General features: G+C 38.2%; 1 protein-coding gene across 4 annotated transcripts in view; it reads right to left on the bottom strand.

The window, feature by feature from the left end:
• LOC135363150 (alpha-mannosidase 2-like) overlaps positions 1 to 21,060 on the bottom strand; it is a 100,616-nt gene that overhangs the window by 18,334 nt on the left and 61,222 nt on the right. For all 4 annotated transcript variants that reach the window (XM_064583840.1, XM_064583838.1, XM_064583839.1 and 1 more), the window contains 4 exons: positions 20,352 to 20,466; positions 7,059 to 7,192; positions 4,103 to 4,244; positions 1,278 to 1,408 (listed from right to left, as the gene is read on the bottom strand). In XM_064583840.1, coding sequence (XP_064439910.1) covers positions 1,278 to 1,408; positions 4,103 to 4,244; positions 7,059 to 7,192; positions 20,352 to 20,466 — 522 coding nt within the window. The remainder of the gene's footprint in view (positions 1 to 1,277; positions 1,409 to 4,102; positions 4,245 to 7,058; positions 7,193 to 20,351; positions 20,467 to 21,060) is intronic.

Below are 21,060 nucleotides of genomic sequence, written 5' to 3'. Positions count from 1 at the left end.
GGAAGCAATGAAATAAACCCATCTTCCAAAGCGGCTCAACTGGGTGTGGAAGACAGGACGGGAGAGCAGGGCAAATGGACATGAGTCTGTGTGGAGGTTGTTTTTGGTATGTATGTATGTATGTATGTATGTATTTATTTATTAAAGATTTTATTTATTTTTTAGAGAGCGAGCGAGCGAGAAACAGCATGAGAGGGGAGAGGGTCAGAGGGAGAAGTAGGCTCCCCGCTGAGCCGGGAGCCTGATGTGGGACTCGATCCCAGGACCCTGGGATCATGACTCAAGCCAAAGGCAGACGCTTAACCATCTGAGCCACCCAGGCGCCCTTGGTTTTTATTTTTAATAGGAGAAAATGAAGAGTGTCTAAAAGCCTGCAGAAAGGGTTTCTTTCCTAGGGAAATGTCAGCTATGAAGGGCAGAGAGAGGGAAGGAGGATGATGATGCTGAGGAGGGCGCTGGGGTACGTTGCAAGGACAAGTGGAGGTACTGGCCTGGGAGGAAAGGAAGGTAAAAATGTCTCTATTGCAACATGAGGGAAGGAGGAAAGGGTGGGAGGAGATGGTTGATACCTAGAACAGAGAGCCCTGTCAGATGTGAAGTCGATGGTGAGGCCACCAGCTAAAAAGAGTAGAAAAGATCTGAAATGGATCAGTGAAGAAAGAAGGAGAGCAGAGTGAGAAAAAAAGGGCTGTGTACAGATCATCTGAGGTGGGAAATCAGTAAAGCACGGAGGACTGTGATGATGACTTTTGTGTAGCCTTGAAGAGGCGTATTGTCATGTTGGTTTACATCCAACTGAGCTTTAGCTAGATTTTTTTAATGGAATGCTGAGGTTTTGTCTTGAGAAATGAAAACTGAGCAAGAAGATAGACAAGTAAATCCATTTTCAATTGAGGAGTCTAAGACTAGAATAAGCACACTAAGGTTTCCCATAAATTTTACTAATCAAACTTAATCTAAGTATGTGATTAAGTTCTATTCTTAAATTCAACTCTTATTTTCTTTCAAAATAATCTCAGAAAATCTCACCCAAACTGATTCTTTAACATTTTACATCTACATAATAAGGAAAAATAAAAAATAAGATGACCTAAATGCAAATCTGACATATGTGTAACTGAAGTTCTCTTTTTTGTCAATATAGGCTACACCTATTATAAAGATATCTCTATCCTGGGAACTGAAAATCATAAAAAAAGTGGACAGTCATAATTTCAAATTTTGGGTGGCAAAGAACAAACAACATCAGAACGTATGAGTTATTATTTTTTTCCTACCGTATTCACACTTCTTTTTTCCAGTAGTAGTCGAAATAAATTAGCTGTAACCTTGTTATCATGGACACCTTGCTCAAGGCCGCGATTATCATCTTGCATGAGTCTTCCATCCATGATAACTTCAATCTGACCTAACAAACAAACAAACAAACTGGCCAGAGTTATTTAATACAAACATCCAGTGACAATCACATAAGTTTAGGCACGGTCCTGATTTAAGCCAAGGAGACAGATCCATATAGCCCAAAGTACCAAGGGCTTTCTCAAAACAGCTAGGATAAATGCAAAAAACAGGACTTTATTTCCGTTCTTCTTCATAAATGTCTGGTAAAATTTGGTAAGAAATTTAAAAATGAGACAGATCAAAACTTAAGTGAAATTTAAAAAGAATTAATCTGAAGAGTAAATTATGTCCTCTAAAATTTTTAGTGGTAGCACCTGGAATTTAAAAACATTTACGAGGTTCATTAGGAAACATACATCACACCTGGAGTAACAAGGCAACTACAGATGTGTAGAATCTAAAAAGGATTTGAAAGACTAAGCGTTTTGGTTACTTGGTATCTGGTGATTCTCTGAAGAAACCCCAGGATTTGGAGACACCAAGCACGTACCCCCTTCCCTCCCTGGTATTAAGTTAGTGGCATCAACTATCCTCTCTCCTCTAGTTCAAGAAGAGGTCATATTTGGTTCCTTCATTGGCTGTGCAGTAATTCCACACCTCCTCTAGGTTAAGTTGTAAGCTAAGAATTAGGCTATGAGACTACAAACCAAAAAACCCTATCCAAAACAAAGCAAAAAACCACCCAGAGCCACAGTCATATATTTACACTAAAAAAAACCCTAGTCATACATAAAAATATATGCATATTCATCCATCCACTCATTCACATTTGTTACAGTACTAAATGATCTTTTGGCATAAAAGAGCAATACATAAAATATTTTAATAACTATTATTTTTACACAGTCAATCCAACTCTGTTTAGTTCTTTCTTCTCAATTTAGGTACCCAGTACATAAAACTGCCAGTGATGGTCAGAATTTTCGTTGTTACTACCTCCATATTTATTTTAGAACACAACTGTCTAGAATGTGCTCCTCAGGCACTGGGACGAATTGGCCATCTAGAGCTTGATCATGTCACACCCAAATGAGTACATCAATCTCTTGGCAGTTTCTCTCTTCTCCCTGTCTCCAAATGTTAGCCCTCATAATATGTGACACTCAGTAAATCTCCTGGGCTGTACTCAAATTGTTCTTCTGTTTGTAGGCACTGAAATGCTAGGGTGCTTGGCTGTCTGAAGCAGGGGCACCTGGGCCAGGTGTGACTCTTGAGCCCCCCATTTTTAAACGTTGCCTTAAATTCTCAAAGCTGGGTCCTTAAATAGGGAACTAGACATTAGGACTGGAGCAATCATGGAGTAGACAGTTATGTCACTTCCCTTGACAAAGGCAAGCTGAGAAATAAAGCTCCTCTGTCCCTAAACCACATTTAGGAATTTTATGTGAAGTTGTCCAATCTATAAATAGTTGACTTAATTTTTTAAAAATCAAAACATATGGAGTGCCTGGGTGGCTCAGTCATTAAGCGGCTGCCTTCAGCTCAGGTCATGGTCCCGGGGTCCCGGGATCGAGCCCCATATTGTGCTCCCTGCTCCCTGGGAAGCCTGCTTCTCCCTCTCCCACTCCCCCTGCTTATGTTCCCTCTCTCGCTGTCTCTTTCTCTGTCAACTAAATGAATAAAATCTCCAAAAAAAATAAAAATAAAAACATAAAAAATTCCAGACTCCTGGGCTCTTCAGAAGCAGAAAAATTTGGCAACCCTGGGCCCCTTTCCCCATGGTGACAACAACCTGGCGCTGAGCAGCGGCTGCCCCACCGTTCACTGGGAATGGTGTGCCCCAGTTTGCCGAAGCGCCACCACTCCCCGCTGCATCCCTGATGTGAGGCCATTATTATTTTTCTAACAGCGTTAATGTCTTTATGGCATCATCTCATGAGTCTGTGTAATGAAAGCCACAAAAGAAGATGAGTAGTATGCTTTTTTGTGTGGGTGGACATATGGAATGTATGTATATGCCCAATTAAAAAAGTGGGTTTGGGGCAAAGGGTACGTCAGGTACCTGCACACCTTTATTATCTGCCTGGCTCCTTAAGACATTTGTCTTAGCAACTCTTAATATGTAAGAAAGAAGAGCACTTTGACTACATATAAATGATAATGAAAAAATATATATTATAAAGGACATACGCCTCTCCATAGAAGGTTTTATAAAAATTAATCTGTGTTTACGATTTATTTTCTCTTTCCATCTTGTTCTATCTTTTGGAATCCTTAAAGTTGTGTCTGTCACCTCTTTATCTGCCTAGCTGTATCATTGCAACTCCCTTTCTTCTTTCGGGTAGAGGTGCCCTAGAACGATACGATTCAGAGAAGGACCTAGGTTTGAACTGTTACGTCCCGCCTTTGCGAACTTAGGCAACTCTGGGAATTTCTAACTTTTACCCCAGCTCCCTCTCCTCTTTGGCTTCTGGGAGAGTTTCCACAGCCATTCCATTATGACAACGACAGAGGCTTGTGCAAACAATGAGCTATCAGGAGAGAAAAATTATCTTTAAGAAGCCATGGTTTCATGGAGCTTTAGGTCCCTCATTCTTCATCAGAAGATTGAAGAAATACATTATTTTATGTTATTCTCACAAAACCAAAATTAACTAATAGCTGGTGTCTGAAGATGATAATTAATAATATGACCAACAGAAAAATTATACATTTGGAACTGAAACTTGTAAGAGCAAAAAAGAATCCAAACAACACGCACCACTTTTCAAACTTGAAACCCCTAAAGACTGAGCTGAGAGTAATGTCAAGCGATGCTTGGTGTCCTGTATATAGGCCATTGTGGTCATCGGATAGACATTTGCTTGAAGAGGCAATTTGCTCATCGTCATTCTGGGCTGAATCTATAAGACCAAACAGTTCACTTTAAAAAAAAGAAATCAAGGGATATTTACAGATGTACTTTAAAAAATTAGTACTGACTACAGATGACGTTTCTTCCAAAAAGAAAAAGGTATAGCTTCCTTTCTTGTTCAAAGGAAGAGCTAATTTAGGAATTAAAACATTCTTTCAAACAATATGAAAAAAAAAAAATAAGGAGGATCTTAGAAAACTTTTAGGTGAGAAAGGTAGAACTTATCCAGGTTCTTAAAATAGGCATTCCTATTTAAATTCAGAATAAAAATCCTTAACAAAAGTCTTCTAGCTTTCCAATATTTGCATAAAACAAATTATAAAGGTAGCAAGTATTCATTTCTCATCTAAATCTAACATACTGCTTTTGTAATGAATGCTAAGCATAATAGCTCTCTATCCCCTTTCAAAAAATCTCTCTTATAATTCTTGAATCAGTTTTAATAAATACCACAGATCCCCTTATCAAATCCTCTAACATATTATATTAAAATAATCAAATTAATATTTATATTTAAAAACTCTTCAGTGCTTATTCTTCCTGTTTAGTGTCAATGTAGGTAGTTCCATATTTTAACTTTTCTTGGTCTGGTATGTGAATGCATGAAATACATTATTTTATTTTTTGACTGAAAATTCACTAAGCTGGTTGGGGCTGAGGAGAGTCCCTCAAACCTCAGGAGGAAACATCAAACAGAGACTTTGTTACGAGGTATCTTATTCACACCACATAAAAATGACATCTCTCCTGTTCAGCTCATGCAAGTCTGACATGACACTCAAGAAGAAAAGGAGTACAAAGTTAATGTAATAGTATTGAGTGCCCATTATAACGAGACAAAGTACGGGCATTCACAAATATGATCTTTAATCTTTACAACAACCCTGTAGTGCATCCTTTAACTTACTGGTTGTACTGAATAGTGTCCCCCAAATTCATGGTCATCCATAACCTGTGAATGTGATTTTGTTCTGAAATAGGATCTCTACAGACATAAGGTATAGTGGATTAGGGTGGGCTCTAATCCAAGGGCTGGTGTCCTTCTAAGCGGGAAACATGGACACGAAAGGACACACACGGCAACACAAGGAGAATACGACAGGGACTCTGGGACAGCAGAGGCAGACAGTGGAGTGATGGGTCTACAAGCCCATCAGAAGCCCCAACAGGCAAGGAAGAGTATTTCTCTAGAGCCTCTGGAGGGAGTGTGGCCCTGAAGACATCTTGATTTGGGACTTCTGGTGTCCAGAACTATGACAGAATAAATTCTTGTTGTTCTAAGCCACCCATTTTGTGGTAATTTGTATCACAGGCCCAGGAAATTATGAACCTGAAGAAAAAACTGCAAAATGTTAAAATAAAAAAAAAGAAAGAAAGAAAGAAAGAAAAAAGAAGAGAGAGTTTCAAAGAATTTTCCATTTCTCCTTTCCAATCTGGATCTTCCCAATCAAATTAACTTGTATACTCACTGAAAAGGACATTCACACTGTCATGACTATAGGGCTGCCACCCTCACTCCCTACCTGTTGGTCTAGATTTCTAGTTTTGCTCAAGGACTACTCTTTCCAAGGCTTAAAAAATGGCCTATTTTAGAAGCAGAAATATTTAGGTCATAAATTTAGAAATGTAGAAGTTTAGAAATAATATTTTCCCATTTATTCAAATGCTCGATCCTTGAAAAGAAAATTCACATGTTTATTCACTTTTACTAAGTTTTTTTCATTCATGTATACACCCACACATACAAATAATTGCTTTTGTAAGATTTTAAGAAAAGAGTTTCTTTTGTACACAAGGAAAATGAATCACCATAAAGTCAGGGCTTCATTTGAAAACCAAACAGCTGTGGTAGAATTAACATGTAAATTCAAAGTGTATAATGCAATTTTTATGCTTTGGAAAAGGTTTAAATTTAACCTTTGCAGGAAATTGTAGAAGAGAAAATTATCACAACCCCTTCCACTCATCCCAGTTGAAAATCAGACAAAGTAAAAGCATTTGTTGTGAAATTATTTCTATTCATAGCCAGAAATTTCTAAAATGCTAATGTCTCAAAAACATGCTAATGTTTTTAGTGGTAGTATTTCAAAGCTATGTTGTCACACACATATACTCTGAATATAGAAATTTATGTAACAATCAAAAGAGCCCTATTAAATTAGAGAGCTAACAATCTGAAAAAAATTGAGTCAATTTTCTCATTACTATTTCAAACTATTTTGTGAACATTTTGATTAAATACATACCTGCCCACATTTCTATATATGTGCTTGTATTTCTTTGTCTATGTATATGTACACAAGTGTGTGCATAAAGGTAAATACACATACATTATTGATAAAAAGAGGGAAAGAGCTTTCCTGAAATTTAAAAGAGCCCATTATTACATTATACATTTAAAAGTATATATGTAATAAATTAAATACACACATACCATTTCTTTATGAGGGGAAAAATACATACTCCACCAATCCCTAATTATGTTTCCTTTCTATTAAACAAATTCAGATATATTTTGGTGTCAAGGCATTTAACATGCAAATGGTCACCAAATCTGCCTTTGAAAAAACTACCTCCGTGAATCAGATGCTCTACAAACCAATCTCTCAAATATCTGTTCTAACTTTGGACATCTGGTTGAATATAGAACCTATAAGTACCTGTTAAAATTCAGTTTTCCTTTAGAAATAATTTGTAAACTTAAGCATATTTTTCAAAGGATCCAAAATTAACTGGCCCACTACCATATATAGAAGTTACACACTAACACAGCTATTACTTAGACATTTTAAGGGAAAATTACCTGATATCCATTCAGGTCAGTATAAAATTTGTTTTGACTGTTTATGCTAGAAGAAATTCTCATTGCAATCTCACGGTTATGTTCTTTTCGGATGTCCACGATATTGGACACTTCCACAGACTGTCCGTCTGTTCCTAAATTTAAAAGAATATATATGTTAATAGAAATTGATTGCTCCACTTTTCTTATACTGTACAGAACTTCCAGAGTGACATACATTTTCCCGTTTTCTATTCCTATCTTCACCATTTTTCATGCTAACTGTGCCACCGTTCACCTTTTTCTTTCTTTTCTTTCTTTCTTTTTTTTTTTTTACACTGTCAGACAGTAGAAAACATTTACTCCGGAGAACATGTAACTCAACAGAAGGATGAAGAGCTTGGGATGAGATAAACGCAGATGAAATATAAGATGCAAATGATTCTCCAATGAGTTCTGGAGGGAAAAGAGAACTTTAAATGAGAAAAGGTTAGCCCACTCCAGGCCAGGCCGCCTGTCACGTGTACGGCCATTCTCCAACAGAGCCATGTGAGCCTACTTCTTCACGGCTCGCCTTCCGTGCTGGAAATCTGAAGCAGTGAGATCTACACTCTCTTGGTTCGAGAGACAGTCTATTACTGTCCATGATCTATAATCTAGGAAAAGAGACACGAGATCCAATGAGATGCTTTATGGCTAAAATGGATATTATCATATTAGTATTTGTGGAGTATAATCTGGACAGCTCCCCAGAAGTTAAATCAATTTTTTTTTAAGATTTTATTTATTTATTTGACAGAGAGAGACAGCGAGAGAGGGAACACAAGCAGGGGGAGTGGGAGAGGGAGAAGCAGGCTTCCCGCCGAGCAGGGAGTCCGATGCGGGGCTCGATCCCAGGACCCTGGGATCATGACCTGAGCGGAAGGCAGCCGCTTAACCGACTGAGCCACCCAGGTGCCCCAAGTTAAATCAATTTTAATTGAGTTTGGTATCTCTTAGGACCCCTTTTTATGGAGTGATTCGTTTTGTCCTTTGCTATATAAAGCAGAGGACAGCTTGAAGAAGTCCCAGATGTATCAAACATTTATTTTTTTGGATAAGCCTAAACTTTTCACTAATTTCTATCTGTCAAGCCACCCTAACTATATCTTCTGGTCCTGAGTGAAGCCTTGGGTCTATTTCCGAGACGGAGAGGGGAGTTATGGAGAAATCCAACACTCCTAATACAGACTGAGTATGTAGAAGAGATACTGGATCTTCTACAAAAGAGCAATCAGGAAAGCAAGCAATCAAAAGAAGAAAGACTGGCCCTATCCTATTTCATACGGCAGAAGGTTTTTAAGGTTCTAAGAGCCCTGGACACGTACCTGCAGTTGTCAGTCGTTACCCACCAGGCCTCACACACACTCTGTCACAGCGTGCTGATCACCAGGACACTCTTTAGACAAAGAAGGCTATGTAAAGAGAAATGGGGAGTGGGAGAAGGGAGTAAGGAGGACTTTTTCTGGAAGCCAAGAAGAATCCCCAGGGCTTAGAGAAGATGAAAGCAAACAGTTAAAGGAAGGAAGTTTGAATTGGTGGGACTGGTGGAAAATAATGAAAATGCAGCTAGCTGAGGCACTATAGGTTTATGTGAGAAGTACACCGGAAATTGTAAGACATCAATAGTAATATGCTGACAATACTAAATGGGCAGAAGCCTCCATCAACAGATTTTTCAGAATTCTCGCAGAAGTTCTTTTCTGGGAGATGTTACTCCTCCAACTCGACAACCTCAGTCAGAGATGACTTCAGTTTCTTACTATGTTCATAAAGCTGTGATGAGCAGTATGACCTCATGTGTGGGGGAAGAAGGTCCTTTTCTTTTCCCTCCCACTTTATGGCCAATCTGAACCACTAACCAGTAAAATATACATATAACTTTCCTTCTGACAATTACCAGATAACTGACCCAAATAGCTTCACTACTACTGGGAAGTTAAAAGAAAACAAAAATCACATCCACTGATGCCAGAACAACAGTGTTTTCTTTGACTAGGAAATGTATTACTTTCGATGCAAACTTTCCTTTCAGTAGGTTTATGTCAACCCCAATATCTTTCAAGGCCAATGAAATGTATATGGAATTCTAACAGACAAGCTTCCACAAATGAACCAAAGATGCCAAAAAACACAAAATACAGCATAGGGATGAAGTCCCCCATGAAGCATTCAGGCGAACACCTCATCTACTGGAGGCATTCGTGGCTGTTTGGCACCACGTCCGTTTTCTCCTCTCTAGACTGGATATTCTCCCAGGGGGTCAATAGAGTACATGAAATGAAATAAAGTCTTTACAAAGGAGAGTGTCATTAATTTCAAGTCACGTATCTCTGGAAAACATTTACAAAAAACATGCTTCAAGAAAAAATAAATAATTTCACATTACCTCTGGCAATGATAAATTATTTCTGTTGAGAAAATGATCTTTCTTGAGCTCAGTATTATGCTCAGATCCGGTTGTGGCAACAATTGCTTAAGTCTCCTTTAAAAGGAGCCTCGATGTCCATTCACAGTTCAGCAAGACATCTGTGCCAGGACAGGCTTTTAAAGTAAGATCAAACCTAATACACTTATTATGAACAAACCAAATAAATCTTGTAATGGTAATCAAAGCAAGGAGGTATCCCTGAGTCATCAAAGGTAATTTATTACTTTTTAAAGAAGAATCTATGTGAGGGGGATAAAGGACTGCTACCTTTTCCTACTCTAGGTCAAGAATTCCCTAAAGTGTGCCATTCCCAAAGAAGCTCATGGGATTGAGGGGAGAACTCCCTGGGAAGCATGGGTATGAACCGATCGGTCTCAGTGACCTGCAGAATCTTTGCAGCAAAAGGTTCTTTTACCAAATTGGTTCCACCTGGGCATGGATGGCCAGGAATTTCTAAGCCCCTCTGGTTTTTCTTCAGTCCTGGGAAAGAAAACAGCTCCTACCTAACAAGCGTAGTCCAAAGAGTTATGTCATTGATAAAGACAGAGAATTAAGAACTCCCTTGCTGCTCACCCTCTGTCCCCAGAAAGAGAGAATGGAGATTATTTATCTTTATTAACAGAGGCAATGCAAGGTAAAAACAGAGCAAGTCCACAGGTGGAAAGCCATCATAGAGAAGTGGAAAGAGTCTTGCAGAACTCTGAAGTTTTGTTTTTTTTTTTCTCCTCCCTGGAGCCTGTTAGCTCCTTACAGATTGTCTTACACACCATCTCTGCATTCCAGTTTTTAACAATAATTTGGGGATGTAGTAGGTGCTGAATCACCATTAAAGAGAATGAGTTAAGATGTGAGAGGCTGTCCTTCATGATGCAGAAGTCAGCTGACATGGGAGGAAAGCAAACTAGGCCATGGACAGAGTTTAAATAGAAAGAAGGGAATAAGTACTTAGATTTTGAGCAAACACATGCATGTTAGAATGTAAGCTCCTCAAGCACTGGGACCATGTCTTATTTATCTTTATGCTCCCAGCACATAATAGGCAGATAGTGTTTGCTGAGTAACGGGCAGCAGCTACATGGAAGAATCAGCCAACAATTACTGAGTCCTCGCTATGTACCATATGCCCCGCCATATGCTTTACATACAGTAACTCATTCAATCCTGACCCTAAGCCTAGGAGAACATACCTTGCCCCAGATCACAAGGCTGACAGAACCAGCACTAAGCCTCTCGGCCATCACGTCTCCCTGGCAAATTGACCACTAGAGAATGTTAAAGTTACTTTGGGACCATGGATTGGAGAAGCTTTGCAGTGACTCTAAGTAGAAAGGAGACCTCCAGGTTATTTTTTAAGAAAGGGAGAGGGTACTGATCTGGGATGATATGCTGCAAGTGCTACCTAAAGGAGACAAATACATTATCAGTAAAATAAAATAAAAATAATAAAAAATAATTATGGGACAGGCTTGCCAGAATACAAAACTTCTTCAAAACAATCCGAAATCTTTTCTTTAAAAATGTCACGGTCACTTTAGAAGCCAATAAAGTAATATATACTAATTAAAGACACTGTGATCTCACGTATTTACCTAAGATGAACACTAATCACAAGCACAAGCATGTTCACTGTGCACTGGTGCCAAGGGTAGAAACATGGGGAAACAGGCTAGATGCCCACCAACAGACAAATGAATAATAAAACCAGTACATCCACGTTTTGGACTGCTCTGTAGCAAATGAATGAGGTAGCTCTCTGCCCCGGCAAAGAAAGATATCTGATGCAAGAGGTGAATGGAGCATTTGTACAGTGTGATGAACTTTTTGCTAAAACCAAACACAATACTATACCTTTCTGCAGATATGCATGCAAGAGAGGTGTGTGTGAGAGAGAGAGAGGAGATAGAGAGAGAGAATGCAAGTGATCCGAGGGTGCACACAGGTATCTGATTACCTCTCTTGAGTAGTGGATAGGGACCACGCACAGATTCTAGAGGGATTTTACATTATATACATATACTATAATGTGTGACACTTTTGTCAAAAGAGTATACATATATATTATTTGTATACATAAAAATTATTATCTTTTTTATTCTATTTTTTTTTAGATTTTATTTATTTGACAGAGAAAGACACAGCAAGAGAAGGAACACAAGCAGGCAGAGTGGGAGAGGGAGAAGCAGGCTTCCCGCTGAGCAGGGAGCACGATACGGGGCTCGATCCCAGGACCCCGGGACCATGACCTGAGCCGAAGGCAGACGCTTAACAACTGAGCCACCCAGGTGCCCCCGAACTTACCCAACTTAATCAGGAGTTGACGCTTAGGGTTATTAACTAATACACACTGCTTCACTCAACACATAAACGACAATTCTCGCAACAATGATAAATTTAGTAGGACAATATGGAGATGATGTTTCTAAAAAAGCAAATATTATCATTTTTAAAAACTGTACTCATATCTGAAAGTACCAAGAATAAAAATGGTAATAACTCCCATAACTAGATGACCTTTTTGTCCATGTTGACTTATTCAACTTGCCTATCCATTGTAAGATCTAATTTATCCTCTGAGGTACTTGCTGATTTCCAGGTCTGTAAATGTTCATATTGACTATTTCTCCACAAGTGAAAATTTTAACATCTGCTTTCATGAATATAAATTTGAGTAAATTTCATTCCAAGTCTTGAATTTAAGAAAATGATGATGCACCACTTCGTTTCATTTCTAAAGCACTTGATAAATAACTACTATGACTTATTGATCAACTTATCATGAGCAAGGCACTAGTCTACATATTTTAGGCTTTTCATTTCAGTAATTCTTAAAATGACGCAAAAGTAAATGCATGATAGGAAAAGTAGAGCATTTTGATTCCATGGATTGCAATTTTTGGTTAAAGATGACACCAATTAACTACAATATACTTGAAGACCTAGTAATAGAAAAAAACACACAATAACACTGAAAGCTGTCTTTTTTTTTTTTTGTCCTATTAAGCATTGATTTTAAGAAACAATAGGTTTGGGACGCCTGGGTGGCTCAGTCGTTAAGCGTCTGCCTTCGGCTCAGGTCATGATCCCAGGGTCCTGGGATCGAGTCCCGCATCAGGCTCCCTGCTCCTTGGGAGCCTGCTTCTCCCTCTGCCTCTGCCTCTCTCTCTCTATCTCTCATGAATAAATGAATAGAATCTTAAAAAAAAAAAAAAAAAAGAAACAATAGGTTTTTTGGAAGCTCTCTCTTGGAGGGAATACAACATCTACATCAGTAACATTTTTTTTAAATCCAAAACAGACAAGATCTAACGAAAGCACTTCCATGGGGAGTGAATAAAATAGCTCACAACACTGTAGAGCTTTCCTGTTCCCTTCCCAACGATCCAAGCTGGGGCTGGTCCAGGACAAGCGAGGGAAGAATGCTAGAATACTCATAATGGTCTGTTCGCATACTCTCCACACTGACAGTCACTCTGAACTTGCCTACTTCCTGCTCTCCCAAACATGCTCCTTTCCAAGGTAGCTTAATGCAGGAAGCCTGGATTCTGTGTACTCTTACTTCTCAAGTTGATCTTGCTATGGAGGCAAGCAGTTCTTCCTTGTTTTTTTCTTTTTTTTTTTAAATCACACTTTTACCGTTCCTTCTCTTGAATTAACAAAAAAGAATCAGTAGCATACCACTCATTCATCCTAACTCCAGTGGACGCTGAACAGAGACAATTTGCAATACTGGTGTTTGGTTGAACTTTAAAGGCTGGGTAACAAATATTTTCCAAAACGTGTGATTTTCTATTGTTTGCCTTCAACAAAACTGAAGGTGTATCTAATCAATTTGTCAGGCAGTAGATCATTAAAAATAATTGATTGAAACTCAAGTTTGACAATAGACAATTCTGTGATTTATGGACCATAACTCATAAGGAGTTCAAGGGACTGAATGACATTCTTATAATAGAACTCCTTCCATTCCCACCTATTTATGGTAACATCATTTTTTGGCCTTACCTTTATAAAAACAAAAATTAAGAAGAAAATTGATGCTGAAACCTATCTCATTCTAGCAATAAGTAACATTCACCAATGGATAAATGAACATATGGGGATACAAAGGGTAGAAACGATTCATCCACTGAGCAAAAAGTTTCCTATAAGTTCATGAAATAAATGACCAAAATGGCAATATACAGGAGGCAGACGCTTAACGACTGAGCCACCCAGGTGCCCCTATACAGGGACTGTTTTGATCAACTGTATACTACTAATAATCTTTATAACTCAATCCAGAAAAAATTTAATACTTACTTTTAGGATGATAGAATTTTTAAACTTAATATACACATACATATGTATTTCATAAGAGTAATGAAAGGTTGATGAATAACAAGACTCTCAAGCATAAAAATATTACATTAAGATAAAATTCTGTGGAAGTAGAATGGAAATACGAGTTCAAGGAGAAAATAAGGATGTGAAATTTGACTGTTAAAGATCTTATTCAGGCCTTTTTAAAAATGCATGATTTGGAAATCAAATTGCTACTCACTGGATATGCTTATTTTAAAATGTCAGTATTTATTATATTCCAGAAAAAAACATCTGCAATTCTCTAAATGTATAAAAACTAGATGCCAACTTAAATATATGTAATAGTTTTCCAAATTCTAATAGGAACAAAGGAGTCTGATTAAAAAAAAAACCCACTTCACGCTTTGTAATGTTCTTTCCCTCCTTTCTGCCTATATAAATGATATTTCTCTAAGACATAGCATCTCAACAGCTCACTTCCTTTATCAAATCTTCCCCAACACCCCCAACCCTCAATGGCTACTGTCTTTTGTAACACTTATGTCTAATTCATCTGGCCCACATCCTCTTTTTTTTTTTTTTTTTAAATAGACTCCACACACAGCACGGAGCCCAATGTGGGGCTTGAACTCACAACCCCTAAGATCAAGACCTGAGCTGAGATCAAGAGTCAGACGCCTAACCGACGGAGCCACCCAGGTGCCCAAAGCCTACACAACCTCTTAAGGAGACACAACACTTAATATGTGCCAGGCTTTATGTATATTAACTCAGTTAATCTTCCAACACTTCTGTGAGGTGGATTCTATTATTGTCACCTTTTTCAGTATGACAAACCAAGGACAGAGAGGTAATAACTTGCGCAAGGTCAAGCAGCTAGCTAGTAAGTGGCAGAGCTGGGATAGGAGCTGGAGATGACATGCAGGTACGTGGACTCTGGAGTCTGAGCTCTTAACCACCATACTCCCCCTATATTTCCCATCCCCCTGCCCTTCATCTGAGTTTAGTACAACACTTATTTGTGGGGGAGGATGCTTCCCTGCTAAGAAGCTATGCTTTCAACACAGCAGCTGCTGTCAACGAGCCCCCAAGATAACCTCTGAGTTCTCAATTTGTGTAGCCAGAATGTGCTTATAGTCCCTTAAAATAACCTCCTCTTTCATGCCTGTAGGGAATAATCAGATTCAACACATAGCTACTTATTTCAATTTTTAAAAGTTCCAATTAACAGGAAAGAAAAATCCTTAGCAGTCAATTGCATATTATGGTATTCCAAAAATGTCTGAATTACCTAAGTCTGCCTAGCCATAACTTACTTAATGCTTTTTACTCTTAAACTAAATATGGAACGCAGTCCTGGGAAAAAAATGAGAGATTGATTGCAAATCATTTTAATATCCTCATGAATCTTTTCATGGAAATAAAAACAACTTCAGTGAAGCTCTGAGACCTTGTTTACAAGGAGGAGGACTCCAGGGATGGAAGGCCCAGATTCAACCATCCTTAGAAGATGAATTTAGGAGCAAGGAGTTAAGCACAACAGAGACTTTATGTAATACTAAGTTTTGTGAAGACTCTTTAATGGTTATACCTAATTGGCCATCTATCTAGTCTTTCTACAGTTTAAGAAACTGAGTCCGTAAGAAATCTAAGGACAAACTCAAGGTCACTGGTTGGCTTCAAGGCACAACTGAGGATTCAGACCTCTAATTCCCAGTGTGATTCTCTTATGTGTTTAACTAGATGGAGTTCATTTTGACTTTCTAAAAGTCAAGGGTCATGTTATGAATCCAATCACATTACATATTCAAAACAGAGAAAAACTAAGCCACCTCTTTTTGAATGCTAAATGTGCCCATGCAAGGAAATTACTCAGTCATTGCAGCCAAAGGAAAGTCTTTTCTTCCATACTTTTTGATGGCAGTTCATTACATTTTACCTCCAGGCTACTTGCTTTCTTTTAGCAAGATCCATTACATATAGTACTTTCATAGTATGTTGGTGGAAAATAGGCAAAAGTATTGCATTTAGATATTTCTCTTAAGGGTTGAAACATGGTTTACACACATACTCATTCATTCACAAACACCCGCCTAGGAGAATGTAGTCCTGGGGCGGAGAGGCGGGGGGAAGCTTGAAGGTATATATTTTAACCGATCTGGAACCTGAACCTTGTGCTAGTGAAAATGTACAGGACACACTGGTAACCCATAGCAACCTCATTCTTCAAAGTAGCTGTTGATGTCAAAAAACTAGGGCACCAAAGTCTAATAATTACAACTCCAAAGACAAATGAAGCCACAGCTAGCAAATGTCACTTACTGATCATGATGTCACTGCAAGGTATGCATTTGTTGTGATGAAACAAATATAACGTAAGGGGATACAGGGGTTTCTGCCTGTATCACATTCTATCTTCCAAATCAAGATTAACAAAAAAAAGCTAAAGTAGCCTTAATGACACGAAAAGCTTCAATTTAATGAAAGATGATTATAGTGCAAGAAAAATTAATCCTCATTTCTCCCATCTTTTCCTCCAGAAAAATGTTATTTTCTACAAACTAAATATAATCCTCGAAAAATTAAAAAAAAATAGTTCCAAAAGGGCATTTCATTAAATTATGGGTGCTACAAAATGGATTTCTTATTTAACCTGATAGAAGGCGATACATTGTGTTGCATTAGAACTCTTTCAAATCCCTCTGATCTTGTAGAGCTTTTAAAGCTAGTGAGCACAAGATTTCCTCTAATTTAATATTTCTAGAAACGTTTTGAATGTAATGTTTGAACAATAATGAAAAGAAACACAAGAGTGTTTTTTAATAGCTTAAATGATGTTAAGAGAGGACTCTAAACTGCACCTCTGACCATTTTCAGAATCTGGAGAGAACACAAATAGACACTAAAACTTAAATATAAAACACCAAGAAAAAAACAAAAAACAAAAAAACAAAGTTGGTTGAACCTACGCCTCCCAACTCAGTTTGTTGCAAAATCAATGATGACCACACAGTTTTTATAATCTGGGAAGTGCTGTTTGATTTCTGTTCTTGCTTTTGTTTTCTCTCCCAAAGCTTAATTGGAGCCAAAGGTTACTTTGGGGGAGAAAACGGTCAAAGAGTAACTAAAATAGAGACTGAGGAATTTAAGGATACTTTATCAGGTTTGTATTACTTTAGTTTTTTTAAAAGAATATTTCAAGTAAACTGAATTTGAAACATTTAATATAGACTCTCAATAAAGACAGATATTCCATAATATCAACTCTTTCTGTTTCTTTATCCTTGTTGCTGAGAGGTAATAAAATCTTTTGTATAATTAATGGTTTAGTAACCTAATACCATTATAGTACCTAATCATAAAATATTAATAGTTTCTCTCCCCCAAGCCCCATTTTTTTCTGGCTCATAAATTTGGTACTAACAACAAACAGGCTCTATTCATTAATACTCATCCGAATAACTGCATCTGGTCAGTTTATTTAAAGGGGGTACAATTAGCATACATCCAAAGACAATTTAGAAAGTTAAATTTGAAAGTAGGTATTTACGTTCTTTCAAGAAATATTAAACACAAGCCACTCGACAAAAGCATGGAAGTTGGCTGATGTTTTCTCTACACCTAAGACGAAAAGCTACATCCTGTCCATGGATTTTGATCAATCGCCCAGATACCTGGTTTACATGAGGCCGAAGTTTAAAACACCGAAGAGCTTTCAAGTATTTCACAGTATGGCTGCTTTGGTGCAGCATAACCAGACCCCATTCAGGCACTTTGAACTCGTCGACATCCAAACACCCTGAAGACCTCACATCTCTTCCTTAGGTTTCGACCAGTGATTTAATTAAAACCCCAATGAGCCAGGATCCAGACAACCTGAGCCTTCATGCACCGGTATGTGAAAGAAAACGACAGATGGAGGGAGGTCAGGAAGGCGACTGAGAAGAGGCTCTCTCTCCACAACGGGGCTTATTTTTTCCAAGAGGGAGATTTGTTGAGAGGGGCTCAGATACAAACATAGAAGGATGTATAGTTTGAATGAAAGCCTTTCAGGTGAACTGGTATCTCCATCTCCCACCGATTGCTTTCATGTTGGAAAAAAACAAAAAATATAAACACTCTGGGCTTGAGAGAGCAAAAATAAAGATTGCTATGTCACTTCGAATGGTTACACACGCTGGTTTCAGGTTCAATCCAAGCCAAGAACAGTAAAACCCATCTGGAGAAGCACTCTAAGTTAACTTCATGTTATACCTAACTTATTTATCTGTCGTTTCCCACCAACTTCTGAAGCTTTCTGCTTTCAAGCTACAGAAATCTCATCCAAATGCTTCACCCTGTTTATTCCACCCATGTGACATCCAGAGGCAATTCGAGGTCTGTATTCTTATTTTATTATTATTATTTTTGTTATGCTAATACTCTAAGCGTCCAGTTGAGAACAACTTCTCTTTCTTAACTGACCAATCCACTGGCATTGTCACCTTGGAGGGCTGGGAGGCAGTTAAATCTTGGTGGTTCCTGGTTCTGCAAAGGGGCTACTAGTCAGCCATTGGGCATTTTGGACTGCTTAGCTGGGGAGAAGGAAAGAGGAGAAAAGAAAAGCTTTTAGGGCCTGGTAAATGCATGTTTGTTGGGTAGAGTACACAGGCAAGTCAGAGCCTATTAATTTCCAAATCAACCACTGGGATATGACGGCAAACTAAGCTTATAGTCACAGCAGCAGAAGAGGGCCCTCTAATTTACGGAAACCATCCTCTGTGATGAGCTCCAGATCCCCTGGACAACCTGCGAAAATTCTGAGGCTGCAATGATGGTGACAGACTCATTTAAACAAAAAGAAAAGCAATTAAGCAAACGGACTTGACTGAGAAGTAGGAATTCTCTGGCGAGCTGCTTCAGCATGAACTCTGTCACACAGCCTACCTCCTAAGTAGACCTAAGGAAAAACAACAGTAAACCATGCTTGATGACACAGGCCTGGGCCAAAGTGGGGGCCATGCTGTACTCAAGGAAGAAACATTCCATTACAAGCAACAGTTTTTTAAGCAAATCTAAAAGCAGATAAGCACATCTCCTGTGTGATGGGGATGCTACTTTCTACCCATAAAATGAAACCTCTGGCCGTAGCTGAAGGTATAAGTTTAGAGCTCTCAGAGATGTTGAACAATGGCTTATGCAAGAGTAGAAAAGGATGGTCAAAAATATTGTTTCTGGCTTACCAGAGATTTTAGAAAACTCAAGAAAACTCAATAAAAGATTATTTCAGACTTTCTTGTAGGTAGCAAAGTGAACATTCCCTGAACACAGTACCCTTTGCTTCCCCACAAAACCCAAAAAGCAAACAGCGCCTGCCCATATATTTTATCATTAGTTTTCAAACGCTTCATTATCTACTGGTATAAAGATTCAAGGAAACAATATTTCCTTTTCTAACTTTTTCAGCCTAGCTAACAGCAAAGAAGAATCTAAAGTGGCATTTTTATGAGGTCCTTTTCTAAGAGAGTTGATACCATGGTTAAGTGGTCTGGTTACTAGGATTAAATTTGTGGTTGGAAAAGTACTCCATTCTAAAAAAAGTGAATTCAACATGAACCAACATAAATGTGCAACTCTGAGGGTGTCTGGGAGCCACGGCTCCATCCAAATCCTAAGGAAGGACAAGAACCACTGCCCATGGTTAAGTCCCTAAGAGGATTAAAAGCCTATTTACTGTCACTTGGTTGATAAAGATGCTGCTCATCAGTCCCATCCTAAAAGCAATAAACAATCGCCCGATTTTATACTCTCCCAGGTAAAGACTTGTAAACAGAAAGAACTAGTAACGAACGTTTTTCTTAAAAGAAAGTTAAATTCCAGTAACACCTGCTATTGTAATACATTCCATATTTAAGGCAGGCCATACGTGGGGGGTGTGTGTGCATGTCAGAGACGGTCAATGATCTACTAACTGAAAGCCGTAATTGACAGAATTCCCATTTTGTAAAATTAAAACAACAACAAAAAACCCCACTGTTTTTAGATCTTAGAAATAAAGATTCCAATTAATGAACTCATGACCAAGACAAATATTATGAGACGTAAGAGGAGATATATATAGGGAAAGAACATACATATGTAGAGTTAAATGTTTTACCATTTCTGATTATCAAAAGGCTAAGTATATTTTTAAACCACACAGTGAGTGTAATGACAAGTTTAGGAAAGACCACCATAAATACCATGTTCAAAAACCAATTGCTCCATGAGAGGCGATGGACTCTGAGAAACAAACTGAGGGTTCTAGAGGGGAGGGGGTGGGGGGATGAGTGAGCCCAGTGATGGGTATTAAATAGGGCACATTCTGCATGGAGCACTGGGTGTTATGCACAAACAACGAATCATGGAACACTTCATCTAAAACTAGTGATGTAATGTATGGTGATTAACATAACATAACAAAAAAAAAACACAAAAAACCAATTGCTAGTTTATTAAAAATGACACACAAAGAATTCCAGAACCAGAGTACATGTTTCACAGCTATTGCTTTGTTTTCTTACCTTGGATGTTGTACAGTCGGACCCTATGGGTAACATGTTCCAAAAAGCAAGTCACGTCTGAGTAAAACCTTCCACGTTGCACTCTGACAAAGGGCAGTGTTGTGTAAACATAAGGCTGAGGAGGAAATGACATTTTTAAGAAAAAAATTCAGCTTTTAACTTTTCCAAGGGATGTTTATTATCATTTCCCAAATGGCAAATACATACCACCTGATATTTGCAATCTCAAGTGAAAACAAAACCTTACAAGGTATCAGAACAGGCGCATGCTATAAAAATGGAGTGTAAGGTTTTTCATTAGACAAAAAGTGCTGAAAATAGAAAATAAAAATGTTTACAACTTGACTGGCCTAGGTGATCTACAAACATTCCCTCCCAGCTATAAAAATTTCTAATTAAAACCCTTCTATATTGTCCATGTGCTATTTATTAGAAATACCATTCATTCTACAGCAGTGACATTTTCCCAGGCAAACGTTTATTATAACCGTGGCCCCCTAATGTTCAGGGGTCGGGCAGGTGGCAAGGATGACCACAGGGAGTCATCTAAGCAAACAGAAAGCAGGATTCAGAGAATTGCTTAATCACAGTTAGGTTTACTAGTCTATAAAACACACTGCCCTTTTACTAGAAAGAACTAGCTGAATATAAAGCAAATTTACAAACTTGAAAAAACTCTGGCAACCACTGGTTTAAGGTTTCATCATTT

The sequence above is a fragment of the Mirounga angustirostris genome, unplaced genomic scaffold (assembly GCF_029215605.1).
Source record: "Mirounga angustirostris isolate CCGP_5_RB_7025 unplaced genomic scaffold, mMirAng1.0.hap1 SCAF_34, whole genome shotgun sequence".
NCBI lineage: Eukaryota > Metazoa > Chordata > Mammalia > Carnivora > Phocidae > Mirounga > Mirounga angustirostris.
The sequence above is the reverse complement of the archived record's forward strand: the minus strand, read 5'-3'. Positions and strand labels throughout refer to the sequence as shown.